Source organism: Apus apus, chromosome 1, assembly GCF_020740795.1.
Source record: "Apus apus isolate bApuApu2 chromosome 1, bApuApu2.pri.cur, whole genome shotgun sequence".
Lineage (NCBI taxonomy): Eukaryota > Metazoa > Chordata > Aves > Apodiformes > Apodidae > Apus > Apus apus.
Genome location: NC_067282.1, coordinates 62,781,954 through 62,797,989, shown reverse-complemented (window position 1 = coordinate 62,797,989; position 16,036 = coordinate 62,781,954). Strand labels below are relative to the sequence as shown.

General features: G+C 39.8%; 2 protein-coding genes across 3 annotated transcripts in view; one reads left to right on the top strand and one right to left on the bottom strand.

Moving 5' to 3' along the window:
• LOC127392181 (parapinopsin-like) overlaps positions 1–1,813 on the top strand; it is a 91,968-nt gene extending 90,155 nt beyond the window's left edge. Inside the window, exon 4 of the mRNA XM_051635845.1 lies at positions 983–1,813. Coding sequence (XP_051491805.1) covers positions 983–1,210 — 228 coding nt within the window. The 3' untranslated portion in view covers positions 1,211–1,813. The remainder of the gene's footprint in view (positions 1–982) is intronic.
• Positions 1–16,036, bottom strand: part of ST6GAL2 (ST6 beta-galactoside alpha-2,6-sialyltransferase 2) — a 56,089-nt gene that overhangs the window by 6,282 nt on the left and 33,771 nt on the right. The window contains exons 3-5 of one of the 2 annotated variants that reach the window (XM_051635818.1): positions 15,627–15,728; positions 14,343–14,517; positions 13,848–13,926 (exon numbers count right to left, since the gene is read on the bottom strand). In XM_051635818.1, the coding sequence (XP_051491778.1) occupies positions 13,874–13,926; positions 14,343–14,517; positions 15,627–15,728 (330 nt within the window). In that variant the 3' untranslated portion in view covers positions 13,848–13,873. Of the gene's footprint in view, positions 1–13,847; positions 13,927–14,342; positions 14,518–15,626; positions 15,729–16,036 lie in introns of those variants that run through there. The other variant, XM_051635829.1, reaches the window with a different exon arrangement.

Genomic DNA, 16,036 nt, shown 5'->3' with positions numbered 1-16,036 from the left:
ACTAGAGCAGGACAGATTGAGGAGGAAGATAGGTGGGCTTATGCAAACTTAGTTCTCCTACAGCACAATTATAGATCTGTACTAACAGAAGGTCTTTATAGCTTTGAAATGAGGGAAATCTTACTGTTGTGGCTGCATGTTTTCAAATAGACTAATATCAGATATTGATCAACAGCACTGTCTAAACTGCAATATTTCCCCATTGATCACAACTTCTAGGTTCCCTTTCCACTGCCATGTGAAATAAAATGAAGGAGTAAACATTGGACACTTAAAAAATAAAAATATAGAGAAGGTGTATTGAAGCACTTGTTGCACTACTGGTATCCCTATCTGTTGAATATGAGTGTCAGCTCTCAGAGGAGACAGCTGTACTAATCTTCTTCATTTTGCACTTGAAAATGTGAACTGCTGTATTTGTTGTTTTTTATCTGTACAACAACTTTGGAATCATAAAGCATCAAAAGTGTTCTGTGTAATTCTCACAAGCAACACAAATTAACAGAAAAATTATTTTGTTTTGTTAATTAAGCAAAGCCATTTTCTGAAGTTTAGTTTGCAGTTTGGGAACACAGAGATTTTAATGGCTTGCTAATGAAAAGAACCTTATGTTCACCCTGCTGTGTATCATTAGATTATCAAAATTATTTTTTCCCTGCCTGATGTCTGAAGTAACTAGAAAACAATTGCTTCTGTGATTAAATCTTCTTTTATCATAAAGGAAAGGTTCTGAAAATATTTTAAGACCGTTCTACAGCTTTACACTCTACAGAATCTATGGTTTCAGCAAAGCTAGGCATATCAATTTCAAGTAAAAAGTCCAAAAATTTAACTGAACACAGCAAAAAAAATATTTAAGCCCTATTTCAGCAAAAACTACGAACTTAATAAACCATGTTTCCTTGCCTCCAAGCTGTTGCAGAGATGCTTTGATTTGTATCTTGCCTAACAACTATGTCTAGAATTGTTTTGTTTGTTTCAGTTTTACAAATGCTTTCGTCAGCTTTTCCACTGCCAACCTCCTTTGTCCACTGATGGAGAGCCCACCTGCCACTCCAAGGTAACCGTTATCCAGCTAAATCAGAGGATGGATGGTGGAATCACGTGCAATAACAAACCACGTCCAGAAACAGACAGTAAAATGACTTCTCTTCTGCACCCACAGCGAAACCTGGAGCCAGTTTCAAAAGCTGCACCACCAGAGTCCTAGGAAAATGGGCTCTGACAGAAAGTACACGCCTTAACCAGAGTGTTTTGTTTTACTGTTGCATTACCCAGCTAACCTTAAAATTAGTAAAGGAAGTTGCCGTTTGTGGGATAGGAAAACTGTCAAGAACAAAAACTGTGACTCTTTAATAATTTCCTTAATAACAGTAAAGATGGCCAGATCACTGCAGGTATGGCACAATAATGACAAAATGTTAAGTAATGTCATTGAGTTTCCTGTAAATTAGGTAATGGAGAACTTAGAACTAGTAGTTTTAGATCTTAGTGCTCTGTGGATCAGTGTCCTCCAGAAACAATCCTAAAAGCATGCTGGGCTACCTATTTTAGCTCCTTGCCTTTCCTGCTTCGGTTCATCCAGTCCATGTCTTGGGATCTCAGTTTAGGTTGCTCCTAAATAACCATGATTTCTGACAATCTGCTCAAGTTTTTGCTTATGCTGCACAACCACGACTTTAAGGAGGAAAGACAGTGAATTGACAGGCTAATTTATGAGTTGGTAATGTAATTTACAGCACATCTTTGTGTTAAAGTCTAGGTTCAACAAACTGAAAGATGAGTTAAGACAATGAGTAGAAATGACCACATACAGAGGTGTCCCCGGGCTACAGAGGCTTATCTGTCCTGGTAAAAATGGGAACATGCCCTAGGGTTCTGGATCTGGTGCACATTTCAAATGCTCAAACTCTGTTCTGGCAAAAAACTGCAGCCAGTGCCAGATGTTTTCACTTTTAGTACCTCTGACATCACAGACCACTACAGACCAACAGTGCAGTATGACCAGCACTCCCACCCCAACCACTTATGGGCAAGATCCCAGGGCATGCAGGATTACACACTCAATCCACATGCAGCCAAGGAGGGAGGTCCCTCCACTCAGCAGTCACAACCCCCAGATGCTCCCACGGAATGATCTGCTTGTGCTGTTTTGTTCAAAAACAGAAGGTGGAGTAGCACTGTATTAAAGACAAAAGGGGGGAAAAAAAAAACACAAAACAAAACTCTATAGAGTCTAAATTAGCAAACAAATGGGTACCTTAGAGGCTGCAACCTCCCCTCCACAGGGGACAGCCCTTGTGTTGTCGAGCCACTACTGAAATCTAAATTCACAAAAAAACATGAATCAAGCATCTTTCAAAGAACAGCAGCAGTTTAACCATGAGGACATTCACACCGGTCATGTACTAGGATATATTAATATTTTTATTCTGTTCCTTTATAATGCTGTGCCTGGCTTGATTTTCCTAAGTCTCTACAACAGGGCTTCCAGCAGAGCTCCGCACACTGTGGGTCTCATGTTCCAGCCCATGTTTTTTAGTGCCACTCTGTAACTCAATTTCTCTCTCTGCTTGGTGGTAAGAACATTGCAGTGAGTTACTGACATGTCTGTCTAGCAGGTCTAAGTGTGCCAATCTGACTATATTTTCATATACCTCACAGCTCAGTCACCTCATCTTCCCTTCTCTCTCCAATTACCTTCAGTGATCTTTTGAAATTACTAATAGCTTTTTGGCACTTACATGATCCCCAAAACACTTCTTACATTACATCTAAACATGTTTTGAATACAATCTAAAAGATAAAGAACAGATATGCACCTCACTGCTTGCTGACTTGATCTTGCTTCTTTTAGCCTGTTTTGTTGACCAGTCTTCTCTGTGAAGTCCTACTTTGTTTCTCATTTGCATCTTTACACATTTCTCTATGTTAACATGTAGTTTCCAAGTTTACTTCCTCTCCCTGTACTGCCTGCACAGTACATACCTATCTACTTCTTTCCTTTGTCTGTGCACTTTCTACATCACTGCTCAATTCCATATAATCCTTAAGTTTGTTTCATGCCTCAGCACTCCTCCATGATCATCAGTATGAACGAAAATCTCAGTTTGATAGCACACAGGGTAAAAAATTTCCATGTGACACACTTCAACATTTGTCATCACTCACAGCCCCAAGGTTAGCTTTCAGTCAATGCACACTTCCTACATATAAAACAGCACAGACTGGCTTGCTTATACATAACCTAAGGAGACATTAATAAGCATGATGAGATAGTTGTTGTCCCAACACCTTATAGTCTGGACAGAATTAATCTCACTGAGTTGTTCATGCCCATCTCTGACCTATCTGGTCTAAAGCACTCTATAGACAATGCTGGGACAGGTACCCTAGGGCACAATTCATCTGACTTATTTTAAGATACTTGTATTGTTCCTCTCCAGTGACTAGGCAGAAACTGAAAATAAGAGTCTGGCTCTTTCTATGAAGCACCTTCTCTTCCACTCTCCTAGGTGAGAAGCTTTTGTAGCTTTGCTAAAAATAATGTAATTGGCTTTTCCAGGAGCATGGTAAGCTAAATGGTGTGATTCATCTGACCAAATGTGCTCACTGGTGCAGTTACCCACACCTGAGACAGGTATCACAGGCTCCTTTACTGTCAGTAGAAGAAAGTGGGCCCTTTGAGGAGGCAATGGATGTCTACCCATCCCAGAGTAGACATTTAAAAACAAATCATATAAGTCATGCCTCAGAAGTTCCTGTTTCTTTCTGTTAACTGTCAGGGAAGCCAGAGTGGCAGCACTGATACCTGTACTGTGTCTGTTTTACCTGCACTCCCAGTAGGAGATGAAAATTTCACATATAGGAGGGAACAGAGGTCTCACAGCCATATTTAAAGGGTGCCTGGTTTTTGCTCTAATAAGTCTGAGGCTAACACAAATACAGACCTACACCAGAGATATTAATGAACCTTAAAGACAAGTCAATTTTATATGCAAGGACTAAGATGAGGGGAGATGGTCTTTTTCACACTCCTAAGAATTACGGTATGAGAATAGGAGTAAAGCAGAGAATTACAAAGTACTTAGGGAAGGCCACAGGACATGCACAACTTGAGGAAAAGTAAAACCTGAAAGGGAAAGCCTGTAGGTTATCTAGTGCATGCAAACATCAATGAGGGGAAAAGTACTCCTTAGAATGAACGTCAAGAGAAGCTCATGGAGCACAATGCAGTCTGCTTTTCATCAGTGAGCCCTAAAAAAGCTCAGTAAAAAACTAGACTAAATTGATTGATTAATCTAACAGTAGTAGTAGTATCATCATACCTAGAGGATTTGGTCAAGAATCTGCAAAGCTCCAGTACAAATGAGCAGAAATATTGGCGGTCTGAGTAATGATATCGACATGAGATCTGTGGAGAGGTCTGCAAGGAACTGTGGTGGTAGCTCAAGAGTCCTCCCAGAGCAAGGACAACTGTGAAGTTAGGTCAGGTTAGGTCCTCTTCAGCCCAATCCTGAGTATCTCCAAGGATGGAAATTAAGCTGTTGAATCTTCTCAGAAGATCACTGAAGCAAGCAAAAATTATATTGTAGGCATGACTGAAACCAGCAAGCAGGTGGGAAAAGAACTTCTTGGTCTCTTCCAGGTCTGATGATTAAGCTTTAAAAGTATTAGATCTTAAATATCCAAACTAACTTTCATAGTAAGGAAAAAGGCAGGATATCTGTCATGATTGCAGCTTTAGCAAACATGACTGGGGCAACCATACACCCAAAATCACAACCAGAGATACTTCTCTATAGGCCATACTAGTCTACTGCAATATCCTTGCTGGATTTTTAAAAGTCTCATTTGGATTATAAATGTATAAATGGAAAAATGCAAAATAATTCTGCCTGTGTGGAGAAAAGTTGTTTCATAGTAGATTATTCAAAGGCGTGCTTTATAGTTGAATTACAATGTTCTTGAATACTGTATTGGACAAAAAATAAATAAATAGTGAGCAAAGAATATTATTTAAAAAATATTTTAAAATACATTACTCCAAAGAAATGATGTGGCTGTCAGAGAAACAGTCAGCCTGCAAGTCTGTTGCAACAGTACAATGTTAGATGCTAATAAATTATTATGTATTTCAAAATACTATACATTAGTATTTCAAAATCCTCAGGAAGATGTGTTACTTGCTTTTCCTATTTGTCAGGTATCTGTGGTGTCAGAAAGTGTTCAATATAGTTCTAACTTAGTGCAGTTGGCACAAATAACCTCCTTGAACTTTTACAATCTGCATTGAAAACATTTTAATCAGAATTAAATTAAGATTAAATTACTAGCATGGATGGTTTATATAAATGAACATACACTATATGATTTTAATCAAAAGGATAATTTTTTTCTATTTGTTTTTGGCAATTTTAATGAACTGAGGTTTTGAATTTCCAACATGGATCTCCTGTATAGTACAATAAGGTTTCATGGTTAGCATACTCATTTAAAAGGAACGTTCTCTGTTTTACAAGTAAATACAGTTTAATATACCTGAATACAACAGATGTTGTGTGAAAGCATCTAGAGTAATAAGTGTAATTCAAACATTCAGCAAGAACTCAGCATCATTTTAATAAAATGTGATGCTGAAAACATTTAAATACACATAATCTGATCATTATCCTCATAATGTGTCTCATTTCACACACATTACAAATTCAGTTACAGAAAAGAATTCAGCTAGACACACCAGTAAGTTTGTTTGATAATACAAATATCAAATATTGGATAATATTTGAAATATTACAAATAAACATAAAGCCTCTATAACCTATGGTTTTCTATATGTTAGTCTATGGTTTTCTATATGTTGATCTATTTCTGTAGTCTCTCTTGACTGGATTTCAGGTACCACAGAAAAATCTGACACTCTGAAACTGGCCAAATGTGCCTCAGTTATTCTGTGGAACATGTACTAAAATGGGTTCTGGCTTTTTAAAATGTTGTATTTCTGAAAAAGGTTTCTTCTTACATCTGTTCAGTTCATGAACTATGAGAAATACTAAACATAAGAAAATTGTCACTAAATGGCCCTGTGCCTAAGCTTAATAATTTGTGCAATACTTGTCACCTTTGATGTATAGATATTTGCATTATAGAGTAGGCATAGAAAAAGACATATATCACTAAATGCTGAATGCAAAAAGCCATATGTTCATCACAATAATACATGCTGTAATGTGAGCACTCATTGGAAAATGCTGTTAAGTAATATCATATAATTTTAAATGTATTATTCAAATTTGGGTGATACACTAGGGTAGGAAAAAATTCTATGGGATTTGGGGTGCTGTAAAAGGAGAGCTTGTTCTTTTATCTCTGTATTTCAGGAAAAAGGAGATGCTCGAATTTCAGAGTTCTTTTTATTAGAATAAGAAGAATTTAAAGCTTATGCATTTGGAGACATTATTTATTTGTGTGACAGTACTTCAATAAAACTGAGCTGAAAAGAGTAAGCGTTATTCTGTTCCTTAACCAACTGCTGGCAAAGAGCTGAGTAAGCAGCAGTAATAAAGGCAACTGTCAGTACGTCAAATTGTTTCTTTCAGTTCATGGAAGTGTATTTTTTCTAAGCAGAGCTGGAGATGAGCTGCATTCCTCTATCCAACAGCTCTCTTAAGCCATGAGTTCTTACTCATACAATGATCTGCTAATGTTGCAGTGTAATGACAGTCTTGCTTGTACTATTGTCTCAATGCATGCAAATGAAGATTAAAATAATGTTTCCAACTACTAATGACGCATAACTGTTAAATCTGTAATGCCAACTGTAAAGCCTCAAACAAGCCTTTATTTCTCCCAACAATAAAGTAATCTGGGCTTAGTTATCATTTTGTGTTCAGTGGTTCACCCGTTATGCTAAAAGCTACAGCACATAGCAAAGACTACCACCTACAGAGACAACCTAAAATGTAAAAATCTACACATCATGTTTTGTTTTGGAGAGAAAAAAAAAATAAAATGAATACTACAGCCAGGGCTTTCAGTTAGCTTTTTAAAAAGACAAATACTGCTGGGTATATAAGGGTACATAAATGTGAATATCAAGGAAAATCACTTCAGAAGACATAAGCTAGCAAAATATACTGATGGACCACAGTAAGTAGGAATTAATGGCAAATCCAGCTAGTAAACAAGTGACAGGAGCAAAATCCTCATAGAAAAGCCTGTATACAAGCTAGATATTATTAAAATGCCCATAGACTTTCAGAATGTTAATGTACCATCCCATCCAATGCACATGGAATACTGTTCTTGAGAAAGTCAAAGAAGCAGCTTTAGTCTTGGTCTTCTGACAAATAAAATGTAAGGTTGGAAGTAGGTTGTTTACATAGGCTACCTAGGAGGAGGGTATAGGGATAGTTCTCTTACAGCTAAATGGTAAAAATGGATAATGCCAATTTATACATCACCAGCCTCAATTAAAAACCGAGCTTTGATATGTTCAAAAAGAGGGAAGGAAGATTTAGTTCATATTTCACAGAGAAAAGTGCATTAATAAGAAGTGAACAGGTAACACTTATTTCTTCTGCCAAATGACAGGGCAAATCCTTCACTAATAAGTCACTTTTTTTCAGCTGTCAATTCAGGTTTTGCCACTGGAATCCAACTCCCAGATTTCATGGTTGGATGCTTACATTTGTTCTGTGAAAAATGGATTAGATCAAAACCAGGATGTAAATATTTCAATACTCATTTAAAACCCCCAATTTTCAGCCAAATGTAAACTAACAAATTTAACTGCAAAAAGCCACCATCGCAAATGCCTAATGCTAATCAAGATTATGAGAATACTGTTCAGAGTTTTGTTTAAAAGCATGGAAGTTGCAGCTGCAAAAAAGATGCAAAAATATGCAAGAATGGGTTCTTAAAGCTCATCTAAGGATTAGATTTAACAGACGAAGAGTAAATAATTTAAAATGAGGACTGATATTAGCTAAGACATGACATGCCACATAAGGCAAAGCAACAAGTCAGTCAAAATCCACATCAATGTCTCAGAAAAAAAGAAAAAAAAAAAAGAAAAAAAGACTCCTAGAATAAGATAAAAGGCTTGTTTTACCCTGGTGAACCTTTCCCCACCGATCTCTGTTTTCTTGGTCATTATTCACAGCCTTTGAGACGGATCCAATAGAAATTACCACACAAAGGATGACTTATCTGTGCCAAGTTAATCCATCCTAGACATGGCAGAGCTCCAGAAGTAACACCTAACAATCTGACAGGCAATGAGTTCAGCCTACATTCAATGACATTCTGAACTTAAGACCTATTACCAGATTGGCTAGAAAACAATGTTAAAGCAATAACAAATTTAGCAGAAAAGATTGTGGTCAGATTTGGGTCTGCATGGAGCACCGTAAAGGTGCAGCCTGGCACCAGTGATGGATAGCCTGCTCTGAACTGACATGCTGTATAAAAGAAAGCCAAAGACAAGAACATCTACAGGTTAGAACCTGATGGAGAGAAATGGAGAAATTCTGTTCCTGGAGGAAGCCTATCAGTGTTGGGTAGTATTAATCTCAGCTGGTTTTAGACCTCAGTTGTGTGTGTATGTTGCCATTTCAAAAGTGTCTGGAAGCAGTGAAATATTTAGAATCATATAATTATTTAGGCTGAAAAAGACTTTCAAGATAATCAGGTCCAACCATTAACCTAGCATTGCCAAGTCTACCACTAAACCATGTCTCTAAGAACCACATCTACTTGTCTTTTAAATGCCTCCAGGGATGATGAGTCAACCCAGGGCAGCCTGTTCCAGTGCCTGACACTGCTTTCAGTAAATAAATTCTTCCTAATACCCAATCTAAACCTCCCGTGGTGCAACATGAGGCCATTTCCTCTTGTGCTGTTGCTTGTTACTAGGGAGAAGAGACCAAGCCCTGCCTCGCTACACCCTCCTTTTGGGTAGTTGCAGAGCACAATGGGGTCTCTCCTCAGCCTCCTTTTCTCCAGGCTGAACAACCCCGGTTTCTCACACACTTCTCAGAGAAATTGTGCTCTAGACCCTTCACCAGCTTTGTTGCCCTTCTTTGGACATGCTCTAGAACCTCAATGACCTTCTTGGGGTGAGGGCTCCAAAACTGAATACAGTATTCAAGGCGTGGCCTCACCAATGCCAAGTACAATGGCACAATCACTTCCCTAGTCCTGCTGGCCACACTATTCCTGACACAAGCCAGGATGTTTTTGGCCTTCTTGGCCACCTGGGCACTCTGCTGGCTTGTGTTCAGCCAGCTGTCAATCAACACCCCCAGGTCCTTTTTCTCTGGGCAGCTTTCCAGCCACACTTCCCCAGGACTAGAGCACTGCATGAGATTGTTATGACCCAAACACATGATCCAGTACTTGGCCTTACTGAACCTCATACAACTGACCTCAGCCCATCAATCCAGCCTGTCCAGATCCCTCTGCAGAGCCTTCCTACCATCAGGCAGATCAACACGCCATCCCAACCTCATGTCATCTACAAACTTACTGAGGGTGCATTCTATCACTTTGTCCAGACCATTGATAAAAATATTATCAGAACTGGCCCAAATACTGAGCCCTGGGGAATCCCACTTGTGACTAGCCTCCAGCTGGTTTTAACTCCATTCACAACTCTTTGTGCCTGGCCAGCCAGCCAGGTTTTCATCCATTTAAAGAGTACACTGGGCCAAACCACAAGAAGCCAGTTTCTCCAAGAGGAGAAACAGTGTCAAAGGCTTTACTAAAGTCTAGGTAGAAAACATCCACAGCCTCTCCCTCATCCAGTAAGCAGGTCCCCTTGTCATATAAGGAGATCAGGTGCATCAAGCAAGACCTGCCTTTCATAAGCCCATGCTGACTGGGCCTGATCACCTGGTTGTCCTGCATAATGGCACCACAGATGATCTGCTCCATAACCTTCCCTGGCACTGAGGTCAGACTGACAGCCCTGTTGTTCCCTGGATCTTCCTTCCAGCCCTTCTTGTAGATAGGGGTCACATTAGCCAATCTCCAGTCAACTGAGAATTCCTCAGTTAGCCAGGACTGCTGGTAAATAATGCAAAGGGGCTTGCTGAGAACTTCTGCCAGCTCCCTTAGTACCCTTGGGTGAATCCCCTCTGACCCATTGACCTGTGTCTACACGACTGTCTAAGTCGTGTTAGCAGGTCACTAGTAATTTCACCTTGGGTTATGGGAGCTTCATTCTGCTCCCCATCTCTGCCTTCCAACTCAGGGGACTGAGTACCTAGAGACAAACCGGTCTTACTGTTAAAGACTGAGGAAAAGAAGGCACAAAGTACCTCAACCTTTTCCTCACCTTTTGTCACTATGTTTCTCCCCACATGCAATACTAGATGGAGATTCTCCTTAGCCCTCCTTTTTTTGCTAATGTATTTGTAGAAACATTTTTTATTGTGTTTTTTTATTACAGCAGTAGCCAGATTAAGTTCTCGTTGGGCTTTGGTCCTTCTGATTTTCTGACTGCATAACCTCATGATATCCTTGTAGTACTCCGGAGTTGTCTGCCCCTTCTTCCAAAGGCCATAAATTCTCCTTTTTTCTCTGAGTTCCAGCAGAAGTTCTCTGTTCAGCCAGGCCAGCCATCATTCCGGCCAGCTCATCTTTTGGCACCCAGGGACAGCTGCTTCTTGAAGATTTCCTTCTTAAAGACTTTCCTTCGTAGACTACTTTGCCCTTTAGGACTGCCTTCTAAGGGACTCTGTCAACCAGTCTCCAAAACAGGCCTGTGTCTGCCCTACGGAAGTGCAAGGTGGCAGTTCTACTGACTCCCGTCCTTACTTCTCCAATAATTGAAAATTCTCTAATTTTGTGATCACTATGCCCACAACAGCCTCCAACTGTTACACCACCCACAGATCCTCCTCTGTTGACAAGCAGCAGGTCCAGTGGGGCACCTTTCCTAGTTGACTTGCTCACCAGCTATGTCAGGAAGTTATCTTCTGCACACTCCTGGAACCTCCTAGATGGATTCCTCCCTGCTGTATTGTATTTCTAGCAGACATCTGATAAGTCAAAGTTCCCCAAGAGAACAAGGGCAAGCCACTTAAAAGGTTCAAACCCACATGTGAAAGTACATAAAACACAGTATTGCCAAAGCATTCTAAACTTGTGTCTTATGTTGTATGTAACCTGATAGAACACAGCCAATCCTGCTCTGTGCCACACTTCTCTCTCCATCTGCTTCCCTCCTCTACAGGTGGGAAATGCAATATGCTTCCTGCATCCAAACCATCAACTATTGCAATGCTACTGCCTCATCTCAGCAACATGCTAGCTTGGATGTTGCTATGTAGCTAGTATGTAGGGCTTTGGGGAACCACTGGCTCCAAGAGGGAGTTATGCTGAGATAGGGCATCCCACACCCCAAAGGAAGCACAAAAACCATTTTCTCCCTATCTCCCAGACAGTGGAGAAACGAGGGAAGAAGGATCCTACCTCTTCTCACTTTATCATTCCCCTAAAGTCATAGTATGCAAAAGTCCACCTCTTCCTCACAAATGACCCACAGGACCCTTTTCCAAGAGGTTTAATAATATTGTGAGTTAAGTACTTTAATACAACTATTAACAATGTTAAAAGATTCTCCTGACATCGGTGATTGCTGAAGGATGCCAACTCACTGCTGCAGAAAACCACAGTGAAAACACATTCTGCCACTCATCCTTCCTTGGGGAAGACTCAGTTTCTTATAAATAGTGCTAAGCAGAAGAAATAGATATAACTGTCAGAGGAAAAATGTAATTACTGAAGAAAAAGTCTAAGACACCCCCTAAAACATTCCTGAGAGGAAAAAGTCTGATGTTTTCATGTTTTAGTTTAATATATTTGTCCAATTTTGTAAACTGGGGCTAAAGAAGGTTAAAAAGCTTAAAACAAAAGTGTTTCACTTGACCCAGAAACTATTTTTTTTTTACCTTTTCCACGTTACTGGCAGTAACAGCAATTTAAGGAGCTGCTGCTCTTCCTCCACAAGTAGCCACAGCTCACAGGGGGCTACCTGACTTTCTGCCAGTGCAAATACAGAGCAGTCTGTATTTGTTCTACTTGCAGACACTGCAAACAGACTGACAATAAAGCACTCTAATAAAGTGTTTAGAATTACTATGATCCATACTATAAAGAGCTCAGCTTCAGGGATACAGCTCTCTGACTGAAAATTCATACCCTCTATTCAACAACAGCCTATCTTCCCTCATATGGCTGTTTTGAGCACAATGGTATTGGCAGTGTGGTCATTTAGTAAACCATTTTCCCATATCTTCTTGAAATTAAGACACTTGTATTTAATGATGGCCATCACTTAGGCATTCTTTTGATTAATGTTATAGGAAATAATTTCAGATCCTTCTAAGAATCAGGTAGAAGCTTAAAATTCAGTATATTCCTTTCATACAGGTGTAATAAGCTGTGTCTGCCAGCTTCAGTTCCAACTGGGTATCTGCTGCATGAGTTCTTCACCTCATGTGAAGACCAACATGGCTTTTTCGATTTCTGCCAAGCAACATTATATTTTTATGCTCTATCTCTCCCCTTATGTCTACCTTTGACAACAGGCAACTGCTGTTTCTGTGCTCTCAGTTTATATTACATTACATGTAAAATGCACAGACATCCATTCAATAAGGTTACTAAAACAGGAAGCCTCTCTAGTAAATTATTTAAATTGTATGTATACAAACAGTAGCTAGCTATCAAATATGAATTCCAATAAGCTTGTCCTACTTCCTTGCTTTCTTATAGCTAATAACAGACCACAATGCCTAAGCATCTCCTTCAAAAAGAACAATATAAATAAAATTCCCAGTAAAAGTAAAAGAGCTAAATTTGCATCTGTATACACAGAGTATATTTACCTGTACAGCTTTTGTTGTTAATGTTTTCCCTTGTTTAATGACTGATATTTTCAAAGCATTCTCTGCTTGAAGGGTATTTTTTGTCAGGAATATTTAGATTTGGGATTGAAGATTACTGTTCTATTTTTGTAGTGAAATTTCTTCAAAGAAAGCTTTTGAAGTGTTTTCTATATATGGTGGAAGTACATATTGACAGCACCGTGATCCTCCTCTCTGTTCTTATGATCAGCAGCTGTTAACCTATTTTTATCAACAACTTCATTACTCCAATAAATGCTTTTGCAAAATGTGAATGCTGCTGATGAGATCATTCCACATGAGCGAACTGCTCCTTACAAATTTTTACAAGATTCCAAAAATCTCACTTCAGGAACTAACTCAGCTGCGAAGCCATCCTCCTCCAACACACAAGGCCGCCTCTTCTTTCCACTCCAGGTTACTCCAGATAAGCACAACCCACTCAGGTCATAGATAGGCATCTCCCAGACATTTTTATGCATGCCTCAGAGCCTCAGCACCCTCTCTAAGGCTTTTGGTGGGCTCCACAATATGCTAGGATGCCACTACTACGTACAGAGCCCAACGTAAGTGCTCAGAACTGGTTTTCCCATGTCAGATGCAATGTCAGGCATCTTCGCTTTCAGATTCAGATAGAAAAAATGGTAGCAGCATTTTCTGACTGCAGCAAGTACATAGACCAACATCACAAAGTTAGGAGGACACGATGGAATTTCCAAAGCAAAATATGGTATTTGGAACTCTCTGTGTCTCTAGAAGCATGCACTAGGAAGGCCTTCCTACTCTGACTACTTTCATCCTTTAGACATTCACAATTAGGACCTGCTATGCATCACATAATGTTGTATGAGCTGTGGGCACAGTGCCAAATTATCCCCCAAGAAATACTAAGGAAGGACAAAAAATACAGTGAAACTTTATTCTTTCAAGCGTAAGAACTGGGGCAGCTCTGGGCAATTTCAGACTGAACACCAGAAGACACAACAGGACATAGGAAATTCCATTCCTTGACCTGTGGAAGGAATATAGGTTGGCCTGTCAGACTGCATCTTATTTCATCCTCACTGCAGGATCTGCCATGTGCTTTCACTTCGTGTCTGATGCATCTCTACTCCATGATCCCAACAAAGTACTTCAGAATTTAGTAGGTTTTCAATAGATAAATTAATATGGGTGATACAAACTTCTCACAGATGTATGTTTTATAACTATGATATGCATACTATGCATATGAAGGGCAAGAAATCAGAATATTAAACTCATCCAATTACTTTCTATTTTTCATACTGTGCATTTTACCTAGTCATTGTTTCTGTATCGAACAAACAGTACACGTATATAGACTTGATCCTCATGCAGTGCACACATTTACAGTTTCTATTTTTTAAATCTCATATGTCTATCGGGCCCCATCCTTGATATACCTACCAATAAAACCTGAAGAAGGAGGGTTGGGTTGTATCTTCTCTTTAGTGTTCTCCTGAATGATGTCCCAGAGCTGCCATATAAACTTTGGATGGAGAATGTAAAACGGCTGGTTTGGATTTTTCCTGCGATGTTGTACGTATGGAGTGAAGAGATTGTAGTCTGGCTTCTTATACCACTGGGAACAAAAAAATAAGATTATTATTTTTTTTTATCTTATGGTATCCATTGAGTTTTGAACACCAGATGCTGAATAATGTGAACTAGTTCTATTTGGGTTCTTCAGAACAAAAGAAAAGGTTGCAAAGCAGCTTGCACTGGTGGATGCATCTCCCACAAAGCCAATCGTCACTCTGGGCTACTGTGTTTCCTCTTTTCAAACAGAGACTCCCAATAAGCGATTCACTGCAGCAGGACAGGACAACCTCACCTCCTACTCACATGCCTGTGTTAAAAATGGGGTTCAAAGAGTCCTGACACAAGATCCGGGCATGCGGGTGAACTTTCCTCTCAAAGTGTCACCAGCACATGAAGCAGCCTGACAGCAGCCTGCGTAGGAGGCAGGCAGCCTCTGGCATCTGTTGCTAAGGGAGTTCAGGAGATGAAGGCTTACTTTCTACTTTGCAGACTGCTCAGCTCCAAGTTCCCCTTGCCAAGAACCATCAGATCAACTGGTCCACTGGAGCTGCAGCACCAGCCAAAGAAGAGACTCCCCCAGTGACAACCAGATGGACGGATGTCTGATGCTCTCAGCAAGGGGGTGGATGGTGAGGCACAGATGGCTGTGGGGGCGTGGGCACAAAGGGAAGACTGGTGAGGAGGAGGCCTGAAAAATGAGGAAGGTACCAAGAGAAATTTTCACTATGGTATTCTTTTCTGTCTGGGAAGGCAGTGGGGAAGATGGGAAAAAATGGATACACTGCTTCACCTTTCCTGATAAAACCTCCTTCTGAAATCTAGCAACATTCCCCCCTTGGCAAACACAAAGAAAACTCACTGTTATGTGAAAATACTGATATTTTATTTTAAAAAACCAAACATATCCAATCTATCCTAGAATCTATGAGCAGTCCATTCCAGTACAAAGGCTGGCTACTAAAAGGTTTTGACCAGTAAACTAATTTTGACCAAATTCCTACAGAAATAGCATTCCCTGCTCCTTAGATAAAAACAGACTTTGGGGTTCACTGTGACAACTGAGAACCAGGAGACTGCAGTACTAAATACATTCTTTTTCTCCAGCGCTTTCAGACTGATTGACAAGAAAGGTCCACACTGGCATCTTACCACATTCAGATTTGCAGAGTAGGGGGCAGGATCCCAGGCTACTAAGATAACATCTTTGTACAAGGAGCTGTCGACAAAGTGATGGTTTGGGTTGGTGAGAATCTGCAAACATAGATGCAAAGAATTGCACAGCGTTACAAGCAAATGGGATCCAGAAAAAAAAAAAAAACAAACTAAAATCCTTCTCTAAAATGAACAGTCCTCCCCACGCTGCTGTTTGTAGCATTTTAATTCTGGTTGATTTTAAGCATCTTGTTTTGTTACCAAAAAAATATTTAAAGAAGGAGCTTAGGCATAAACAGCACTCATGACAGTTTGAAGTAGCAATGTGCTGAATTACTCTCCATCTGTGAGGGATGTGATGGGACCACTTGAGATGGTGCATAATTGTTTATAAACACTACTATGTA